We start from the raw sequence: 17,858 nt of genomic DNA, 5'->3' as shown, positions 1-17,858 counted from the left end.
AGGTGCTTTGCCAGGGGAATCCCCTGGTAAACGTAACCCCCCCATATTGAGGGCATGTGGCCTAGTACGGTTCTGGAGGGTGGGGTTTTTGTGGGGTTCCCCCTTAAAAACCATACCAGACTCAAAGTGCCTTGATGATTTTTGAGGGGGAACCCCACATGGTTTTTTTATGTTGTGGGCTCCTCTTACAATTCATACCAGATCTAAAGGGCCTACAATGAATTTTGGTGGGTGGCCCCCTTAACATCCATAACAGACTTGAAAGATCTGGAAAAAATTGGGGGCAACTCTGCATCATATTTTTGGATGGGGTCCCCCTTTAACAGCTAAAGTAGACCGTCTTTTAGAATAACAGTCTGCTTTAGATGAAGCAAATCCCCAGCTGTTTTATTTAAAAATAGAAACTTGATTCTAGGAGCTGTCATTTGTCATCTTTTTATGCAGCTTTTTTTTAATAAATGTCAGTTTTGCTTTTGGTTATACAGTGCACAAATGTTTCCCCCCAAATATGTTATTTAAAGGGATTGTGCGTTTATATTGTTGCAGTATTAAAATTACTGTTTCTGGCTATTGCTTGTCCATTGTGGATTGATTGGTATAATAATATCCTTGGCAGGAGCTGTGTTTCAGTCATGGGGTGAAGTATCTGGTGATATTTTGCAGACAATTTTTGGATTCTGGCACAGATATTCACTATATATATGCAAATTGTGGGGTTTTTGGTATCATTTCTTAGTTTTTGTATTGCAGGGTCTATAAGACTTTAGATTTTGTATATGTTGTATTTATGTATTTTAGATAGCGGTATTTATCACTGTTTTCAGACACACATACTGTATATTTTCTAAGTGGCATGCACAGAGTTCACTTTTTGTTTTTTTCAATCGTTTTTTTATCGTTGCTAATTTATTACACACAAAATGCGCACACATAATACATGTGTCCATATATATTGCATTTAAAAGTGACAGATTAACAACTGCAAAAAACAGCTTAATAAAATTCCCCAACAGTATTTGTGTTATTTCTACCGAGGTTTGATATTATTACCCTATTTCCAGTTTCAAAATCTGATCCACTCTTACCATATAGTTTGTGTTAAAAGCTTGCATGCTGTAATTATTCTACATAGAATGGTGTAAAACAGCTTATTTGCATTTATTGATTCTGCAAGCTATCAGCGTTAGCAAAATTACTGCTGTAAGCTATATAGGGTAAATATAATTAATGTAAAATGTATACTTGATCAATAAACACAGAAACTTTTATGCTGATATTATGCTGATATTTTATGAATGAACACCAAGACCATTAATCGAAAGTATCTTAAGACAACAAATGTTATCCTGCATAATTTTTCTCTAGCAAATCTTGCTTTTCTAGCTCTATAATATTTTCATTAACCTTGCAGGATTTTTTTTTTTTCTTTTGCATTGAATTAAAATAAACTTACCCTCAATGCTGCAATAGGGTACAGTAAATATTTTCAGTGAAGCTTTTAATGTCAGGATTTAGCTTCCTAAACTGCAGCCTTTCTGCAGTGCAGTGTGTAGACTGCAGTATTATGAAAGTGTTTTAGTGATGTTCTAACATACAAGGCTGTAAATGAAAAATATTAAAATGTCTCTAATTTTCTTTAAAGTTTAATAGCCAGTGAAAATATTCTTAACAAACAAGAAATTATCTTGTTTTTACATTGAATTGAAAAAGTAAACATTTTAATAATAGACTCTTTTTGTAGCAATATAACATTTCATGTTGAAAGTTCAGAATTTCTAATGGCCTATTTCAAATGGTATTTGTTTACAGCAGACAAAAAAAAAAGTCCTTAAAAGAGATCTCAGTATTGATGGTGAAATTTAAGTCAGTGTAAAAAGTCAATGTATGTAGTCTTTATTCTGGGGCTTTCTAATTTAACTATTATTGGAAACTACTGCTAAAACAGTCCTTAAAATCAAATCTATGTTTTGCCCTTAAAGGGCAGCACATACTCGGTTTTCTTTGATTATCCTCCAGTTTCATCTAGCTGCCAGAAATTAAAAAAACTATCCACTACTTCAGAGTATAGTGGAGCATGTGATAGCATGTGACAGCATCTGGTCTAGCATCAAGCATTAGTGCTTTCACATGGTAAGAACCCATTGTTCATTGTAAGGCTGGGCACACACCTTACAACCATTGCAAGACTTCTGTCTTGCGATGGTTGTAAGGTACTTAAAAAAACGTACAATCTGCCTATGTTGCATAGGCAAATCGTACTTGCGATGATCGCAAGCCACGCCCCCTGAGGAGCGGGCTTCCGATGACCGCAATGCCGAACGGGCAGTGTGCGCTTGCGCACACCGGCCCGTGCGGCTGTTATCGTACGGACATGCCACAAACCCGCCGAACATCGTACGATGCTCGGCGGGTTTTCAAACATGTCCGTAAGTTTAAAGTCGTGTGACCTTACAGTAGTAGAGGTCGCACGGCTTCCACACACCTTACGATCATCGTACGATCGCGGGATTTCCCGCGATTATCGTACGATAATCGTAAGGTGTGTGGGGACCCTAAGCTGTGATTTTAACAAATAGCTTACACAGGGAGCTTGTCCTATTCCCAGTTGTTGAACAAAGGGGTAAAGAAATAAAGCAAAGTTGTGCTGCTGGTGAGGGAGGATTAAAATTAATCTATATTATTCCCTACATACACAAAGCATGAGTTCACTTTAAGGGTAGAAATAGCAGAGATGCAGTTGCTGACTTGTTTGAAAGTGTAGGATCCAGGGGTGTAATCCTGGTCAGCAGAAGGACAATTGTAACCACTTTCCATCTTGGTTGCTGTAATTTAATGGCTGTAGGCTTCCTAGCACTAAAACATTTAGATGTAATAATTTGCACTAGATATACTTATTGGGAGCTTTAGACTATAGGATTGATACAGCAAAAAAATAGACTGTTCACTTTGCAAAGGAATTTTGGGTTATCTTAGTAAAGTTGGTAAAAATTCACTTTTCAAAAAATACCCAATCAGGTGCAAGGAACATAAAAAAAGTATTTTTGCTTTCACATAATTAGATAATGGAAGTCACCACAGTCTTACCTTATTTGCAGGGGCCCTGTCCTAATCTAGAGTGTCTGTATTCCAAATCTGGTGGGCTCCTTTGCTGTTGTCTGCCTGGGCTCCTATTTTATTGTTTCTATATTGATTGGGTTTTCCCTATGTTCAGTGAATTGTTTACTTCTGCATGTTGTTTGGGAGTGCCACTAGCATATAGAACAAGTGGAAGTAACATTATGAAGTTATGAATATTTCTTTCTTTCTGGAAAAGTCCTAAGAGGATTTTTTGCCAGTAATGCATGTTGGGGAAGCAAATAAATATTTGGGGTGACCTTGGTGAGGGGTCTTTCCCTCCGGCGCTTCTACCAGGTGAGGAGCATCTTTCCTCCAAGGTGAGTGAAAAGTGGAAAACACAGAGCTAAAGGTTAACCTAATAATATAATTATCCAAACGGTGATATATAATGAGAATATCAAATACTTATAGAGCAGCTATGATAAATATAAAAATATTTTTTTTTAAATAAAGAGGCGAAGAGATCACAAAAACCTCAAGCTACAACTTGTATCTGTTTCAGGGTGATCTCATAGATAGCAATCTGAAGAAATAAATAAGTGTCTATCAGAGGTAACAATGTTTTAGTGTGCGGTATTTGTAAACCGCAAAGAAAGGAACCCCAAAAGAGAAAGAAAAAAGGTCCTTGTAGATCTCTAACTCTTCGATCCGGCAGCCCCCTTGTATTGGTACTCACCAGAATGTAGTGAGAAACCACACTTCTCAAGATCGTAGCTGTTTTAGATCAACGATACTGCCCCACTTTGGATGGTGTTCTTCCGCCAGGTACCAGGAAAAGTTTTACTCTCTTTCAGGCCCCGAGGCAGTTTTCCTTGAGCGTGGTGCCAGCGGTCATTCACTCAGAGTTTTCAAAGTATTCCACAAGATTTTCAGGATTTAGAAAAAAGGAAATCCTCATAGTGTAATAAGTAAAACAGCGTATTTTATTAAAAGTAGTAACTAACTACTATATAAAAACACAAAATCCGGCCGACACAGCAGCTCCGGGATGGCAGTAAAAACTCCTTGTGTAAAACTGAATCTGCCTTTTGACGCGTTTCGTCAGGTGACTTTTTCAAAAAAGGCAGATATCTGCCTTTGAGGCGGTCTATCCCCTTCAGCTCACAGCAGCTTTAGTTTAAGTTTAACCGAGGTAGCAGAACTTATTTTTTCATACATCTTTCCTCCAAGGCCATAGACTGCATACAAGTGTAAAATAAATTTGGACTTTTCCCTCCTGGGCTGCTGCTTAGCAAGGTTGTTCTGCTAGAAGTCCATGCATTCCAGGCCTGCTGTCTGGGGAGGAGATTTGCTGAAAGAGTAGCCTAGGGAAATTATGCTGCCTTGCTAAAGGATACAACTAGATGGAATCGAGAAGAAAGATGACTGCCTGTATGGAGCATCCTTGAAAGAGGCTTCTGTGTTAAATAGTGTCTTAGAGAGATGGGTATAAGATGCCGCCTGTTGTTCTTGCTGCTCATTCCAGAAGGTACAGGTGCTACTTGGTAGCTTTCTATGATCTGCCATTACAGATTGCCAGTTTTGACTTAAAGGCCTACAACCTGTATTAAATGTTACTGGGAAGTCTGATATATGTTTTTGCCTGCTTTTGGGTATCCTTTGCCCTAATTCTCTCTCCTGATTTTATTGAGTGAAAAACCTGGCACACCATTTCCTTTTTACAACAATCCAAGGATTCTGCCCTAAATTGGAATGCTAGCCCACCAAGCCCTCTGGGGGTTTCCTAAACTGCATGATGATAAGAGGATGCTAAATATTTTTTTTATAAAAATATGAATTGGATTAAATGTTATTCTTAGCTGGGTTCCTTATAACTAGTTGGGGATCACCAGCATAGCATCCTAAAATACTTGTTAGGGCAAATATTTTGTAATGCCAAAAAAAGATTACTAATTTCCCCTTCAACTATCAACCCCTGTATGTAATTACTTTACAATTTTAATGTCTACTACATTCACCATATAGGGGACATGATGTTACAGCTCTGATAAGTCCCAGCATTTCCTGCATAAACCATTCTCCAGCTGGGATCCGTTTCATTTTTCAACCAGGATAAGGAAGAGAGGTGTAAAAGTCCTATAATTATGGTTATGCACCTTAAGCACGAAGATGGACCCCTGCTAAGATCAGACGTACTGTATGTTAATAATTACTAGTAATTATCAGACACCAATGAGGCCTCCTTTTTAGACTGAAGAATAAAATGATTAGGTGAGCTTGGAGATTATCAGCACTGGATCTATACGTTTATGACTGTATTGAGAGAAGATATCTTTGAGTATTATATTAACCTGTACAGGCATTTGTTGACTCAGAACTCAGATTTTAGAGACAGAATCAGCAAGTCGAGTTCAGTTTTTCCTGTAGACTGCTAATGCTATCCAAATAGTAAACCAGTATGATCATTTTGTAGTGTTCCTTCCCAGACCTTATGACTGCCTTTTTTATGTTTATGAACACCTAACTATGAGTGTTTGAGAGTACTTGGATAGCTTAAAAACAGTTTCACTTGCATATAAAATATATGCTCATACATCTAAATTACAGCAATTGTATTTTTTTATTTTGTTAGCTAAAAAGTTGCTCTATAACTTGATCCTGCAGTGAAAATAGTTTCAAAGTTTCTAAATTCCTCAGTATTCATGGTCTTTTAGGTTTGTAATTTGTAGGCATAGCGAGTAAAAGATAAAAACTGAGTCATGTTCATGGCAATAAAAGAGCAATTACTATACAGCAAAAATTGTGTGCTTCGCATTTAGATGAAGTATAAGGAACATAAAGTTCTAGAATATCTAGAATAACATCCAGTCAAGATTCTATAAGTAAATCATTATTGAGATGTAAATAAATGGTTTACATTTTTACTGACTACCTCTTATTGTTGGCAAAATGTAAATTAAAAAAGAACAAAAATATGGGCAAAAATTTCTAAACATTGTAACAATATTTTGCAGCTTCCAATTTTGCAGATATAGGGGTCTATTAACGAAGCTGCCAAGGGATCTGGCCGTAGCTTCGGCCGATCCTTTGGCTAGCTTCGGCCCCAGGACCCCTAGCTTCGGCCCCAGGACTGTACGGGCTATTCACAATAGCCCGTACAGCTCCCGATCATGGCCGAGCGGCTCAGTCGAGCCGATCGCATATGCATCAGCTCGGCTGAGCCGTGCAGAAAGCCGAAGCTGGCCTAGCGGCCGGTCGACAGCCTGCTTCTGACAGCTGGGCGGAGCCAGCCGTGATCTTATGGCTGGCTCCGGCCACTTTCAGAGAAATCAGCGTCCCTGGTTGCTAACCAGGGACACTGATCTCTAAACAGCTAACTCTCCCTGGCGCCCCCGGGTGCTTCCTGCTCCCGTCCCCCAAGGAGAGAAACAATGCCGTGTCTTTTAGGAAATGGGAAACAGTAGGAAATGGGAAACAACTGACACAAGTACTTTTGAAGTGAGGCAGTAACACACGACTGGTTTAGAGTGTACCACCACAGTATGATTATGCACGTTCTCAGCGTTAGACACAGTAGGGATAAAGTTCTCTGTTTGTACAAGTGTAGTAGTTAGGGTAGCAATGCACAGGCTTAGTCTCTAACACATGAAGCAATGGTTAATACAGAGGCCAGTTGTACTTAGGTAGTTCAGGTGTACTGACAAACAGATGGGAGCAAGCAATGCTTTAAGTATACGGTTGCTAAGGAGACCTGAGGCTATGGTTGCTTAGCCCAGGTTACTTGCGGTTTAGGTGTTGGTTGAGGTCTTCAAGGACGAACTGGGTCCGGTGGGGTTGAGGCGAGCAGAACGCTGGGGTTGATCAGCGTCCTTCCACAATCAACGGAAAGACGCCGATCATCCGACCCGAAGCCACACGAAGCAGGTCGATGTACGGCCGATTTCAGCCGATGTACGGCTGAAATCAGCCGTACCAGCCTGAAGTGAATAGCCGAACAGTGTTCGGCTCACTTCACTTCTGATCGGTCATTCACTCGGCTGCACTTGGAATGCAGTGAATAGACCCCATAGTTGCTTATTGTTGATTTTCATGTATAAAGTTAGCCTAAAGCCAGTACTTGATTCTATGCCTTGGACTTAAAGTGACATTAAAGTCAAAAATCTTTTTCCCTCCCCCAATGGTAATTAAAGCACTTACCTTAAATGATGTATCTTAATCCGATCTTCTTCTTTCCTGTCCTTTTCATCTGTCCCCCCAGCGCTGTGGTTGGTCTCCGATCCAGCACCGACTCCTCTGAGCTTGCTGGCACTTCCTGTCCCACGGTGTTTGCATGCGGCTGCACGCTTTCATAGACTTACCTTGTGTCTCTCCTCGCGTCCTTGCCGAAAATGTGAACTGCGCATGCGCCCACCCGAGAATTTGCAAATTTTCGGACGGCAGCGCGCGAGGAAGACACAGGTAAGTATTAACCCTTTTCAAAGCGTTTTTTTTTACACTTTGTACATATATCTACTGCTTGCTAGCAGTAGATATATGCAAAAAAAAAGGAGGGTTTAATAACCCTTTAATTGTTTAGTGTTGTTATAATGATAGCAATGCTTTCTTTAAAGTAATTGTGTCACATGTGAGCAATCATCACAACATTATAGAACAGAATGCAATTCTGTCGAAATTGATTTCAACTGTAAATTTCATGATGCCATTGTGGAGTAATCAGCACTGGAAGATCAGAGGCTTTATCATGTTTATTTAAATTTCTGAGTATTCACTAGGTGAAAAATTATTTATGTTTCCTCCTAACCTAATTGACAGTTTTAAGTCAAAACTAGGCTGAGAAAAGTACAGTAATAATCTTCCAAGTTTGTACATTTTCTGGTTGTTCTACAAGCTTGAAATTACTTAAGAGAAAAACTGACCTACAAAAATATAACGTTTTGTTTTATTTTAAGAATCAGTACTGTATACAAAAGAACAATGTTTTTTTAATAACTTTAGCTGCATGGTTTCTATTTTAAGACGTACTTCTGCATGTTCCCCACAACTTTTTAAACTTCCTAAGCTCTGTCAGTTTTACTATAAATCTCAATCAATTCTCATCCAATTACTAGTTTGTTGTCATGTATCCTACTCAGGTCCCCTTTAAAATTTCTCATTCTCAATTATGCTCCAGACCTAGATCTGTACTCCACCTGGGCTCATTCTTTCTCATTCAGTCTTTCCCCAAATCCTAGTCTGTATTTATCTAAATGTTGTAATGCTCCCATTCAGACATGCATCATCACCAGACTCAAGCATCAGTTTCAGACCTCAGTCAGTCAAGCATCAAAGTCAGGTACCAAAATTAAAGGTCAGTGTCAAGTTGCAGATTCACGTGTCGGAGATAACAGTAAGAAATCACAATTAGGCTAGTTTTACATATTGCACGTCCCGGGACTGCATGATTGTGCACGATTGCACACATTGATTACCGCGCTGCCCCATTGATTTCAATGGTTTTATACCATCCGGCAATTGCTGAAAAAAAGGTACATGTACCTGTTTTTGCGACACACACCATGTGTTTTTTTCATAATAAATAATAGCACCGCCATTGCGATCGGCAGTGGTGTGCGATTCCATGACTGCACGGCCATCCGCTGGGTTTTGTGCACGATTGCCACAAAGTCACGGATGGCCCCAGTGTGAACCTTGCCTCAGGTGGCAGAATCAGTTTTCTGACTTAAGTATCAAACTAACTTGTCAGATTCAGGTGTCAAACTTAATTGTGAAAAACAGTTGTCAGAATGAGCCTGATTTTGGCTCATGATCATCTATTCTGACATACAATACAATAAGGTGCCCAATCAGCCTGCCTCTTCTTATTCAAGCAAGAAAGGTATACCTACTGATTATACAATCTAAGAAATCCAGCAATCTATTTGCAGCCTTTGGATGTATGTAGGAGCATGTCCAGTGACCCCATGCCTGTCACAGCCTCCCAGCTCTTTCTGGTGTTTGCTTGTTGCCACTGCACGTATCTCAGTCTTCTAGTCAGGTGTGGGCTAATTGTTGCTGTCACTGTGTGTTTTGCTGGTTACAGCACTAGTCTAGCCAGCTGTGACCTAATGAATCACACCTCCAGCTCTGGGATTGGCCCTATTTAAGCATCATCAACCTGTTCCTCAGTGCTTGTGATAGCAATTGCTTGCTGATCAAGTGCACTCTGATTCTGGTTTTGACTCCTGGCTTTTGATTCTCTGGCTTTTGGATTAGAGTTTGCTACCTGTCCTGACTCTCGGCTATGTTTTCTGGATATTCCCTTGTCTGCTGCCAACCCTGATCAATTGCTATGTTTCCTGGATTCCTCTTCTGCTACTTCTGATCTCACCTTCCACTGCCATACGCTGCATTTACTTTATGGGTCTGTTGCAACATCAACGGCCAGCGTATATAGTACAAGTCATGGGGCATCCAAGTACCGGTAGACACACTAACCTTAAGGGAAAGGTGGCTGCTATAGGTGAAACGCATCATCACTATATACTCAGACCAAGGTGTTTACATACGAAACCTTACTATCAGTCAGTTTTCCCCATAAGTCTCTCCACTTTGCAGTTATTTTAGCAATTATTTCATAATATATTATGCAAAGGAAGTCTAGAATGTAAATTTAGAGATAGAAATGAGCTTCAGTTATCATTTAGGTCATCAGAGTAAAATGCTATAGTCGGGTACCAGACTCATGTAACAGTAAGGCATCATGTCTTAGAGTCAAGGTTTGTTATCATTGCGTTAAATAATTAATACACAGCAGAATTTTAGGCAACCTTTGGTTTACTTAATAATCAAAAGTAAGAAGACCACATCTATGAACTACATGATGACAGAACAATACACGTGTGTTGTTTGGTGGTCCTGTCTAGGTAACCACTATGCTGCTTTATGGGGAAAGATTTAAACCCCCAGGATTCTTGTTGTAAAGAGTGATATGTTTCTAGTGTTGTCAATTCATTGATATTTTTCTATTGGATGCAGACAAGAAGGATATACTCCACTACTGTATACATTTTGCATCATATAATATGTTTTTGATTGCAGTGGATTTACTGATTGTGGCAATGTATATTTGTTGACTAGGTAGATTTACAGAATGTAACTGAACAGAGGTGCAAATAAAATTGTTGCAGTGCATGCAACAATAGATATGCCACCACAGAGATGATGATGATTGCTTTTTAATACTATTAAAATAATTGTGTCGCGCTCTGAACCAATGTGTCACACAAAATATTATCCATTCTGTCTCCTAACATTTGCACAATAATGTGTAAAAAATAAATCACAATATAGTTATTAAGAACTCTTATTTTAATAATTTTGAATAATATTATCATATTATTTCAGTGTTGCTGATATTGTGCATTTGGCACGGGGTCTATTTATATTTACTTTTTAATACCAACTTATTGATTGTAACAGTGGATAATAATTCCACTAAAAATATTGGAGAAAAAAAATGTTTTATTATTTACTGTATGGCAGCTGAATCAGATTTGTGATACAAGATACCTGTTTCTGCTATTTAAGTCTGACACAGGAGTCTGACACATGATTGGTATGTATGCAGAAGGTCTAAGGGACAAGTGATGAATCTTTATAGTAAGAATGACTTAGGTTTGAGGGGAAAAATGACAGGGATTTTAGGAAAAATGAGAAGAATTATAGATGACTGAAGAAGATTTGCATAACAAGTCATGTCCATTTTTAGGACAGTTGATCCAAGTTATAAAGGTTTGAAGAACAACTGATTGAAGTTTGGTGGATGCCTGCTGGAGGGTTGGGAAATGAATGATAAATGTTGACATGTAACGGTATTTTGGAGCACAGCTGACCAATTGGTCTGAACAATTTTTGGAAGATGGGGATTTATTGTGGGAAGAGTGAGGTGCATGCTAAGACACATTCTATATTAGACATTATATGCTTGTGTTTTAGAACTGGTGAATATAACGTTTTGTTTTTTAACTAGAGATGGTTATTTATCTTACTTTCAAAGTACATTTTAATAGGTGTTAAAATCCAAAATACCTGCAATTATATATATCTTAGGGTTAGTTGCAGTCTTTCTCTTGCCAGGGAATACAAGAGATCCCTGGAACATTGATCGCAAATATACTGTATAACTTTAAAATCTTGAATTCCGTTTTGTGGATAATATGATTTAACCTACTTTTTTAATCTTTGCAGGGATCCAAATAAACCAGTTCCACAAGACACAAAGTTCATACATACAAAGCCAAATAGATTTGAAGAAGTTGCCTGGTCTAAATATGATCCAAAAGACCAACTATATCTACATATTGGTCTGAAGCCAAGAGTAAGAGATCACTACAGAGCAACAAAAGTGGCTTTCTGGTTAGAATTAGTACCACATCTACACAACCTCAATGAAATATTTCAGTATGTTTCTACAACAACCAAGGTACCACCACCGGATATGACTTCATTTCCATATGTTACACGACGCTCTCCTGTAAAGTCAAGGGCTACTACAAAGCGTCCAGCAATGACAACAGCAAATAATCCCAAAGTAACACAAAAGAATGGTATGAGTGAAACCACTATCATTGCAGAAGACAAAAGAGATTACTCTACAGAACTTAGTGTCACAATTGCTGTGGGAGCTTCCCTTTTGTTTCTTAATATTTTAGCCTTTGCTGCTTTGTATTACAAAAAAGATAAGAGACGCCATGAAACACACAGACGGCCTAGTCCTCAGAGGAACACAACGAATGATATAGCGCATATTCAAAATGAAGAAATATTGTCCTTACAAATGAAGCAATTGGAGCATGATCATGAATGTGAAGCTCTTCAGGCACATGACACTCTCCGACTGACCTGTCCACCTGACTACACCCTCACACTGAGGAGGTCCCCTGATGATATCCCTCTTATGACTCCAAATACAATAACAATGATTCCAAACACATTAACAGGTATGCAACCGCTGCATACCTTTAATACTTTCAGTGGAGGCCAAAATAGTACTAATTTACCCCATGGGCATTCTACCACCCGAGTATAGCTTTGCGATGTTTTCCATCATCTGGGAGAAAATAAAAACAAACAGAGAACTTGAGAAGAGGTAGAGAAGGAGTTATTTTCTTACTTGTTCCCGTCTAGAGGAATTGTCTAATATTCATACGATCAGCCCAATATGTGAATTGTGTAAATTGCTGTTATGATAATGCTTATGAATTTATCCCTGCTAGACAAAATTTTGATAAACTTAATATTTTGAACATTCTCCTAGAAGAAAATGGATGTTTTCTCTATTATACATAATGAGGAAAGCTGCTCTGGAAGACTTTACTGCTTTGTTTTTGTTTTCTAAGTTCTCTATGTGCCATACAGAACACGGAGCCCTCGGTCAAATACATTAGTATCCTAAGCTTTTTTAAAGCTGTAATTCACAATGGAGATTCTATTCAAAACAGAGGACTGACTATGCAGAATTAAATGTATAGTTCTGGCAATGAAGGTATATGCCATCATGAACTGTATTTAAAGAAGAAAAAAGTTTGTAAAAATGTAAATAGCTGTGAGTTTAAAAAAATATCTTTTATTGTTGTTTTAAGTTTAAGAAAAGAACTTTTAGAAAGATTGTGCTTTTAGTTGTGACCTATGTGTATATACATTAGTCAAACTCCATCTCTGTTGCCTCCAGAAAAAGAAAAGGGTTTTCTTCTTAATAATGTAAGACAGAGTTAAGGAATTTTATAATCTTATTCATTTGTAGGAAATAATGCAAGTTCTCTTGAAGATGACATTTTGGATATGTTAACTGCAAAACTCCCCTTTGAGGTTACACAAATGCATGTGCAATTTTCTCTTTTTTTTCTCTTTTTTTTATGTTTTACATTTTACTATTGTTTCTTGAATATCTGGAGAACTGGGTAATGTTCAAAAATAATTAGCACTATTCAAAAGATGTATCAAAGAATGCTTAAAATTGCTGTTCTTTCTTATTTCCCTATTTAAAAAATAAAATAAAAATGTACAATGTAAACTCAGTCTACACTGTAGGATACACAATGTATAAAAGGAAAACAATTATATGAAAATAAGAATTTAATTATTGCAATTTTACGAAGATTTTGTTCATTTAAATAATACAATGCTTTATCCATTATGCCCAGCATCAGATGTTTGTCATATAAAATGTGGGTTAAGATTGTTTTCATTTGTTTTCATTTATTTATATTTTTTAATAATTATGTACCTGTCACATGCATAATGCACAGTACAGAAAGCTAAAAAGAAAGACCGCTAAATGGTTTTCAAATAAATTCTAAACATTTTATTGGAAAAAAGTAAGCACTGTCTTCTCCTATTTTTGGGTTTTCCCACTTTTCCCATCTGTTAATCACGATGACTGTGTTTATCTTTTTAACAAGCATATAATTTACAGCAGGTTAGCTAGCCTAAGAAAAATTAGTCTGAATCAAACATCAAATTGAGTTATTTGTTTTATTAAAAGGATAACTGAGAGCAAAAATGTAATATATTTCAGCTCATCAGTCCTCAGATGTAGTGACTGCATTTTAACAAAGAAAATCTGTTGATCTTGCCAGAAGTGTCCCAGCAAATGACTTGTAAATTGAACAGAAATCACAAATATTGTAATCTTCCTTCCAATCTATCTTGTGAAAACTACTAATTAATTTGCCCCTTCCCCCATATAATAGAGATGAAGAGAAAAATGAATGTGTATAGTTCAAATCAGGACAGCAGCCTAGTGACAACCATGGCTCCCTCTATAGATACTGTGGAGTGAGTGCAGCCACCATAGGACAGGAATTCATAGAATTACAAGGTGAAAATAAGAGAAAAGTCTGGAAAAAATAATGCAGCCACCACATCTAAGGACTGGTAAACAGTAGTATACAGTATTGCATTTTGGTTTTTGGGTTTAGGTACACTTAATTCATATTGCCCTGATTGGGTATTCAAAGTGAAAATAAGTATTCTGGGCCCCCAGTCCATAGGGATTGGTAGTGGGAATGAGGCATTGGACCATTACCATTCTCTAGTCAAGTAGGAGCAATATTTGGGCCTGATGGCTCAGTTCCAGCAGCTCTTCACAAAATGACCCTGCAGAGGGAGGGAAGCCCAGAAGGGGCAATAAATATGAATGAAGACTACAAAATAGCACCAGGTAATTGTCTCAAGAGTCCAAAATCAACATTTATTAGCTTCACAAATGGCGGCCAGAACATATGCACAGTCAATGCATTTCAGAGGTCAGGAATCCCCCTTCATCAAGGCTACAAAGAAATACACTAAATAAATGTAATGTGTTTCCTTGTAGCCCTGATGAAGGTGGACTCCTGACCCCTGAAACATGTTGGCTGTGCATATCTTCCTGTTGCCTTTTATGAAGTCAATAAAGGTTTTTTTTTAACTTTTGAGACAATTACCTGCCGCTTTTTTTGTAGTCTTTATTTACATGGTATAAAACTTGATTGTAAGGAAATTAATTGCTGAAGAATTTATTCTCAAGATGTAAATACACTGAGTGGCCAGATTATTATGACCATCCAATCAGTACTTTGTTGGGCCATGAGATGACTCCACGAGATGACTTTGTTGGGCTGCCTCATGACTCCACGAGATGTTGAAATGTGATGCGAGGAATCTGACACTGCACTGTTGCCCTTCTGTTGTCTTGTACCAGTCTTGCCACTCTCCGTTCTGCCCTAACATTGACTAGTCGCTGACGGCCACAATTCGCACGTTCAGACCCAGATTTTCGGCTAGCAGTCCAGTCTTTAAACACTTTAACAACAGGTGCTCTTGAACATTTAACAAATTCTGCTGTTGTTGATACTCGCTTCATGGCTCAGCGCCAACAATCATCCCACTTTCAAAGGCTGTTAAATCGCGTTGTTTACCCATATCTTCAGAAACAAAATCACTTCTACTGTCATGGTAAACAACATGCTTCTCTATTTATAATGGTCTGGCCCTCTAGCAACTTCAGCGCGAAATTATAGCTAATTATAGGTAATTTGCCTACAAACGTCAGGTGGTCATAATAATCTGACCACTCAGTGTATACATGTTGGTAAGTGATCTTTTGTAAGAATAGTAATTTGGTAACCAGATCTTGTATGACCCAGCAGTCAAATAGTCAATTCCTATAGTCAGTTCTAAAAATAAGTTACAAATGTGCCTCATCTACTGTGTGTACAAGTGAATTGCTATATTTTCAAACTACTAATGGAAAAAATACAATTTTTCTTATTTTCCTTGCGCTTGATTAAGTATATCTGCAAAGTGAATTTTCACTACATTCACTAAGCTAAAGAAAAATTCCCTTGCAAAGAGGAAATTCCCTTTCAAAGTGAACCGCATATTTGCCTTTAGTAAATCAATCCCCACAAAGCCACATAGGCAGGGTAAAACTAGTAAACTACCGAAACACACTTTAGTTAGTCCATAGTTAGTATAGTTCATATTGCCAAATCTGGTCAATGTCCCATTGCTTTGTTCACACCTGGATAATGTGGGTAGCTTTTATTTGATGATAATAGGTAGATTAGGATTCTTTACCGGTGTTTTTTTAACCAGGTGAAGTAAATCCTATAGAAAACTGGGAAACTGCCATGAAGGACGTTATCTCTTTTATAATTGAATGACATTATTGTCTGGCTGTTTAGACCAAATTTAGCAGTTTTAGTTAACTTGACTATAACTCTCTATTACCAACTTGACTATAACTCTCTATTACCAATTTGCCTACCTAATTTCTTTAAAAAATGTAAGGATATGTGAAGATTTTGTTTGGTACAATGTTGTAATACACCTGCTTACATGTCTTATGATAGGCTGATAAATTGAATATATACTGTATACAGTAGTCGATGTCACCAAAATATGATAATGCTGCCATAATATAGCAATGATGATTGTTTCCTTATTATTAATGGAGACCCAGAGCTCTCATTGAAAACAGGGTTTCACACCTAGGAGTGTGTAGAGCTGAAATAACATTCATTCCGCATGAAGCTTCATGCAGGGGAATGTTAATCTACAGACTGTAGATGGGAAGGGGTTAAAGAGGGATTCCTTCATATAAAAACATAAATAGAAAGAGCCTTTCTATTTTAATCTTTAACCAGCTACAATTTAAAAAGAAAAACAATAAAAATTAAACTTTGTTTTCTCTGGGGCATAGTAACAGTTTTCTGTTTACAGGACTTCCCAGAAGTCTCATAAAGCTGCTTTTGTATTTGGTTTTCTAATTATCCCAGAGCTTGAAGAAAAGCCTTAGCCACCTCCAGCACTGCCTATAGGTTTCCTTAAGTGAAAGTTTCATTAATAGTGACATAGGGGTTAGATCATTAAAGTGTAATAATGGCAGGATTTTAATTTCTTTTCATTGTTTTCAAATGTTTTCTAACACAGAATAAAGTTCTTAATTAATTAAAACGTTTATCTTTCAGATATGCTGCATTTAAATAAAATAATTGAGATCAAAGCCCACAATTGTGAGCTAATAAGCTGTATTTACTAAGGCTTGAGCGGCTATATATTGTGGTTCACGTGAGTGTGGGTATTCAAACATCCAGGAAAACAATCTCTAACAGGATCTCTATGTATGCACACATGCTTAATACAAAGGTTGCAGTTCCACATTGCAAGTCACATTAAACATCCATGCTACTTTTCCACCTTTATATGCAGATAAAGGGACTAAGTAATGTAGGTGTTAAGATTCTGCTTTAAATTAAAATGCAAACACTGCACACTACATCTGCAATGGTCTTGGAGGTATGAAAATTTAGCTTAATTACTGTGCCATATTGACTGGTGTGGAACATGGTTAAATCTCTTTATGGTAAAGTAAAAACAAATGGACGTCAAGGCACCCAATAAATAGATTAGCCAAGAATGCAACCCAACAAATGAAAAAATTTGTTTCAATTTTGTTTCTATAGTATTTATTTTTTCCCACAAAAATATTAAAACACATAGATGTACATAGTTCTGCGTGCTCAACAAAAATATAGTTCTTCTAGTTTATTATATAGTAATTATGTATCTTATCCGTTACTGTGTGAAAATGATGCATGGGACCGGTCAATGGGCAGTGATTGGGCTTCCTTCATTGCCCAGCAATCTAAGGTTAGAATTAGAATAGTGGGAAGGACACAGGTGGGCACAATGCTAGAAGTCAACCACTAAAGGTCAGAAGCCGGACCAAATCTCCCACATGGCAACCACAGTAAGAGCTTAGGGCCCACCAAGTGCCTTCATGACCGCAGCCATGTGAGGTCCTCCATTCACAACAGGAGAAAGTATAATCCTCTTAATGTTGCTTGGTCCACAAGACATTATAGCATTTTGTTATATATTGGCTGAGATCTCCTGTTTAATCCCATCTCAATCTTCCCATTGACAGCTGTCAATCCGATGCTTTAGACAGGATGGCACATTGTGGGGTTTATTTACCAGAGGCAAATAGGCTGTTCACTTTACAATAGAATTTGCTCTTTGTAGGGGAAGTTTCCTTTAGCTTGATGAACAAGCTTCACATTGCAAAGAATTTCTAATCAGGATCAAGGAAAACAAAAAGAAATGAATTATTGCCGGCACATGATTGGATGATGAAAGTCAGTAGAGCTTCACCTCACTCACTAAACTAAAGGGAAACGTCCCTTGCCTTTAGTAAATCAACCCCTGTGTCTTGATTGTTATGTTAGCAGAACAACAGCAAATGGTGTGTGCCATTCCCACATACAAGACACACCAGC

General features: G+C 37.7%; 1 protein-coding gene across 6 annotated transcripts in view; it reads left to right on the top strand.

Annotated features, from left to right (window-relative positions):
* The window catches only part of LOC108792771 (neuroligin-4, X-linked), a 147,362-nt gene extending 134,597 nt beyond the window's left edge, over positions 1-12,765 (top strand). For all 6 annotated transcript variants that reach the window (XM_018563624.1, XM_018563621.1, XM_018563623.1 and 3 more), the window contains one exon: positions 11,284-12,765. In XM_018563624.1, coding sequence (XP_018419126.1) covers positions 11,284-12,124 — 841 coding nt within the window. In that variant the 3' untranslated portion in view covers positions 12,125-12,765. The remainder of the gene's footprint in view (positions 1-11,283) is intronic.
* The last annotated feature ends 5,093 nt before the right edge of the window (positions 12,766-17,858 follow it).

The sequence above is a fragment of the Nanorana parkeri genome, unplaced genomic scaffold (assembly GCF_000935625.1).
Source record: "Nanorana parkeri isolate BGI_ZX_2015 unplaced genomic scaffold, ASM93562v1 scaffold681, whole genome shotgun sequence".
NCBI lineage: Eukaryota > Metazoa > Chordata > Amphibia > Anura > Dicroglossidae > Nanorana > Nanorana parkeri.
The sequence above is the reverse complement of the archived record's forward strand: the minus strand, read 5'-3'. Positions and strand labels throughout refer to the sequence as shown.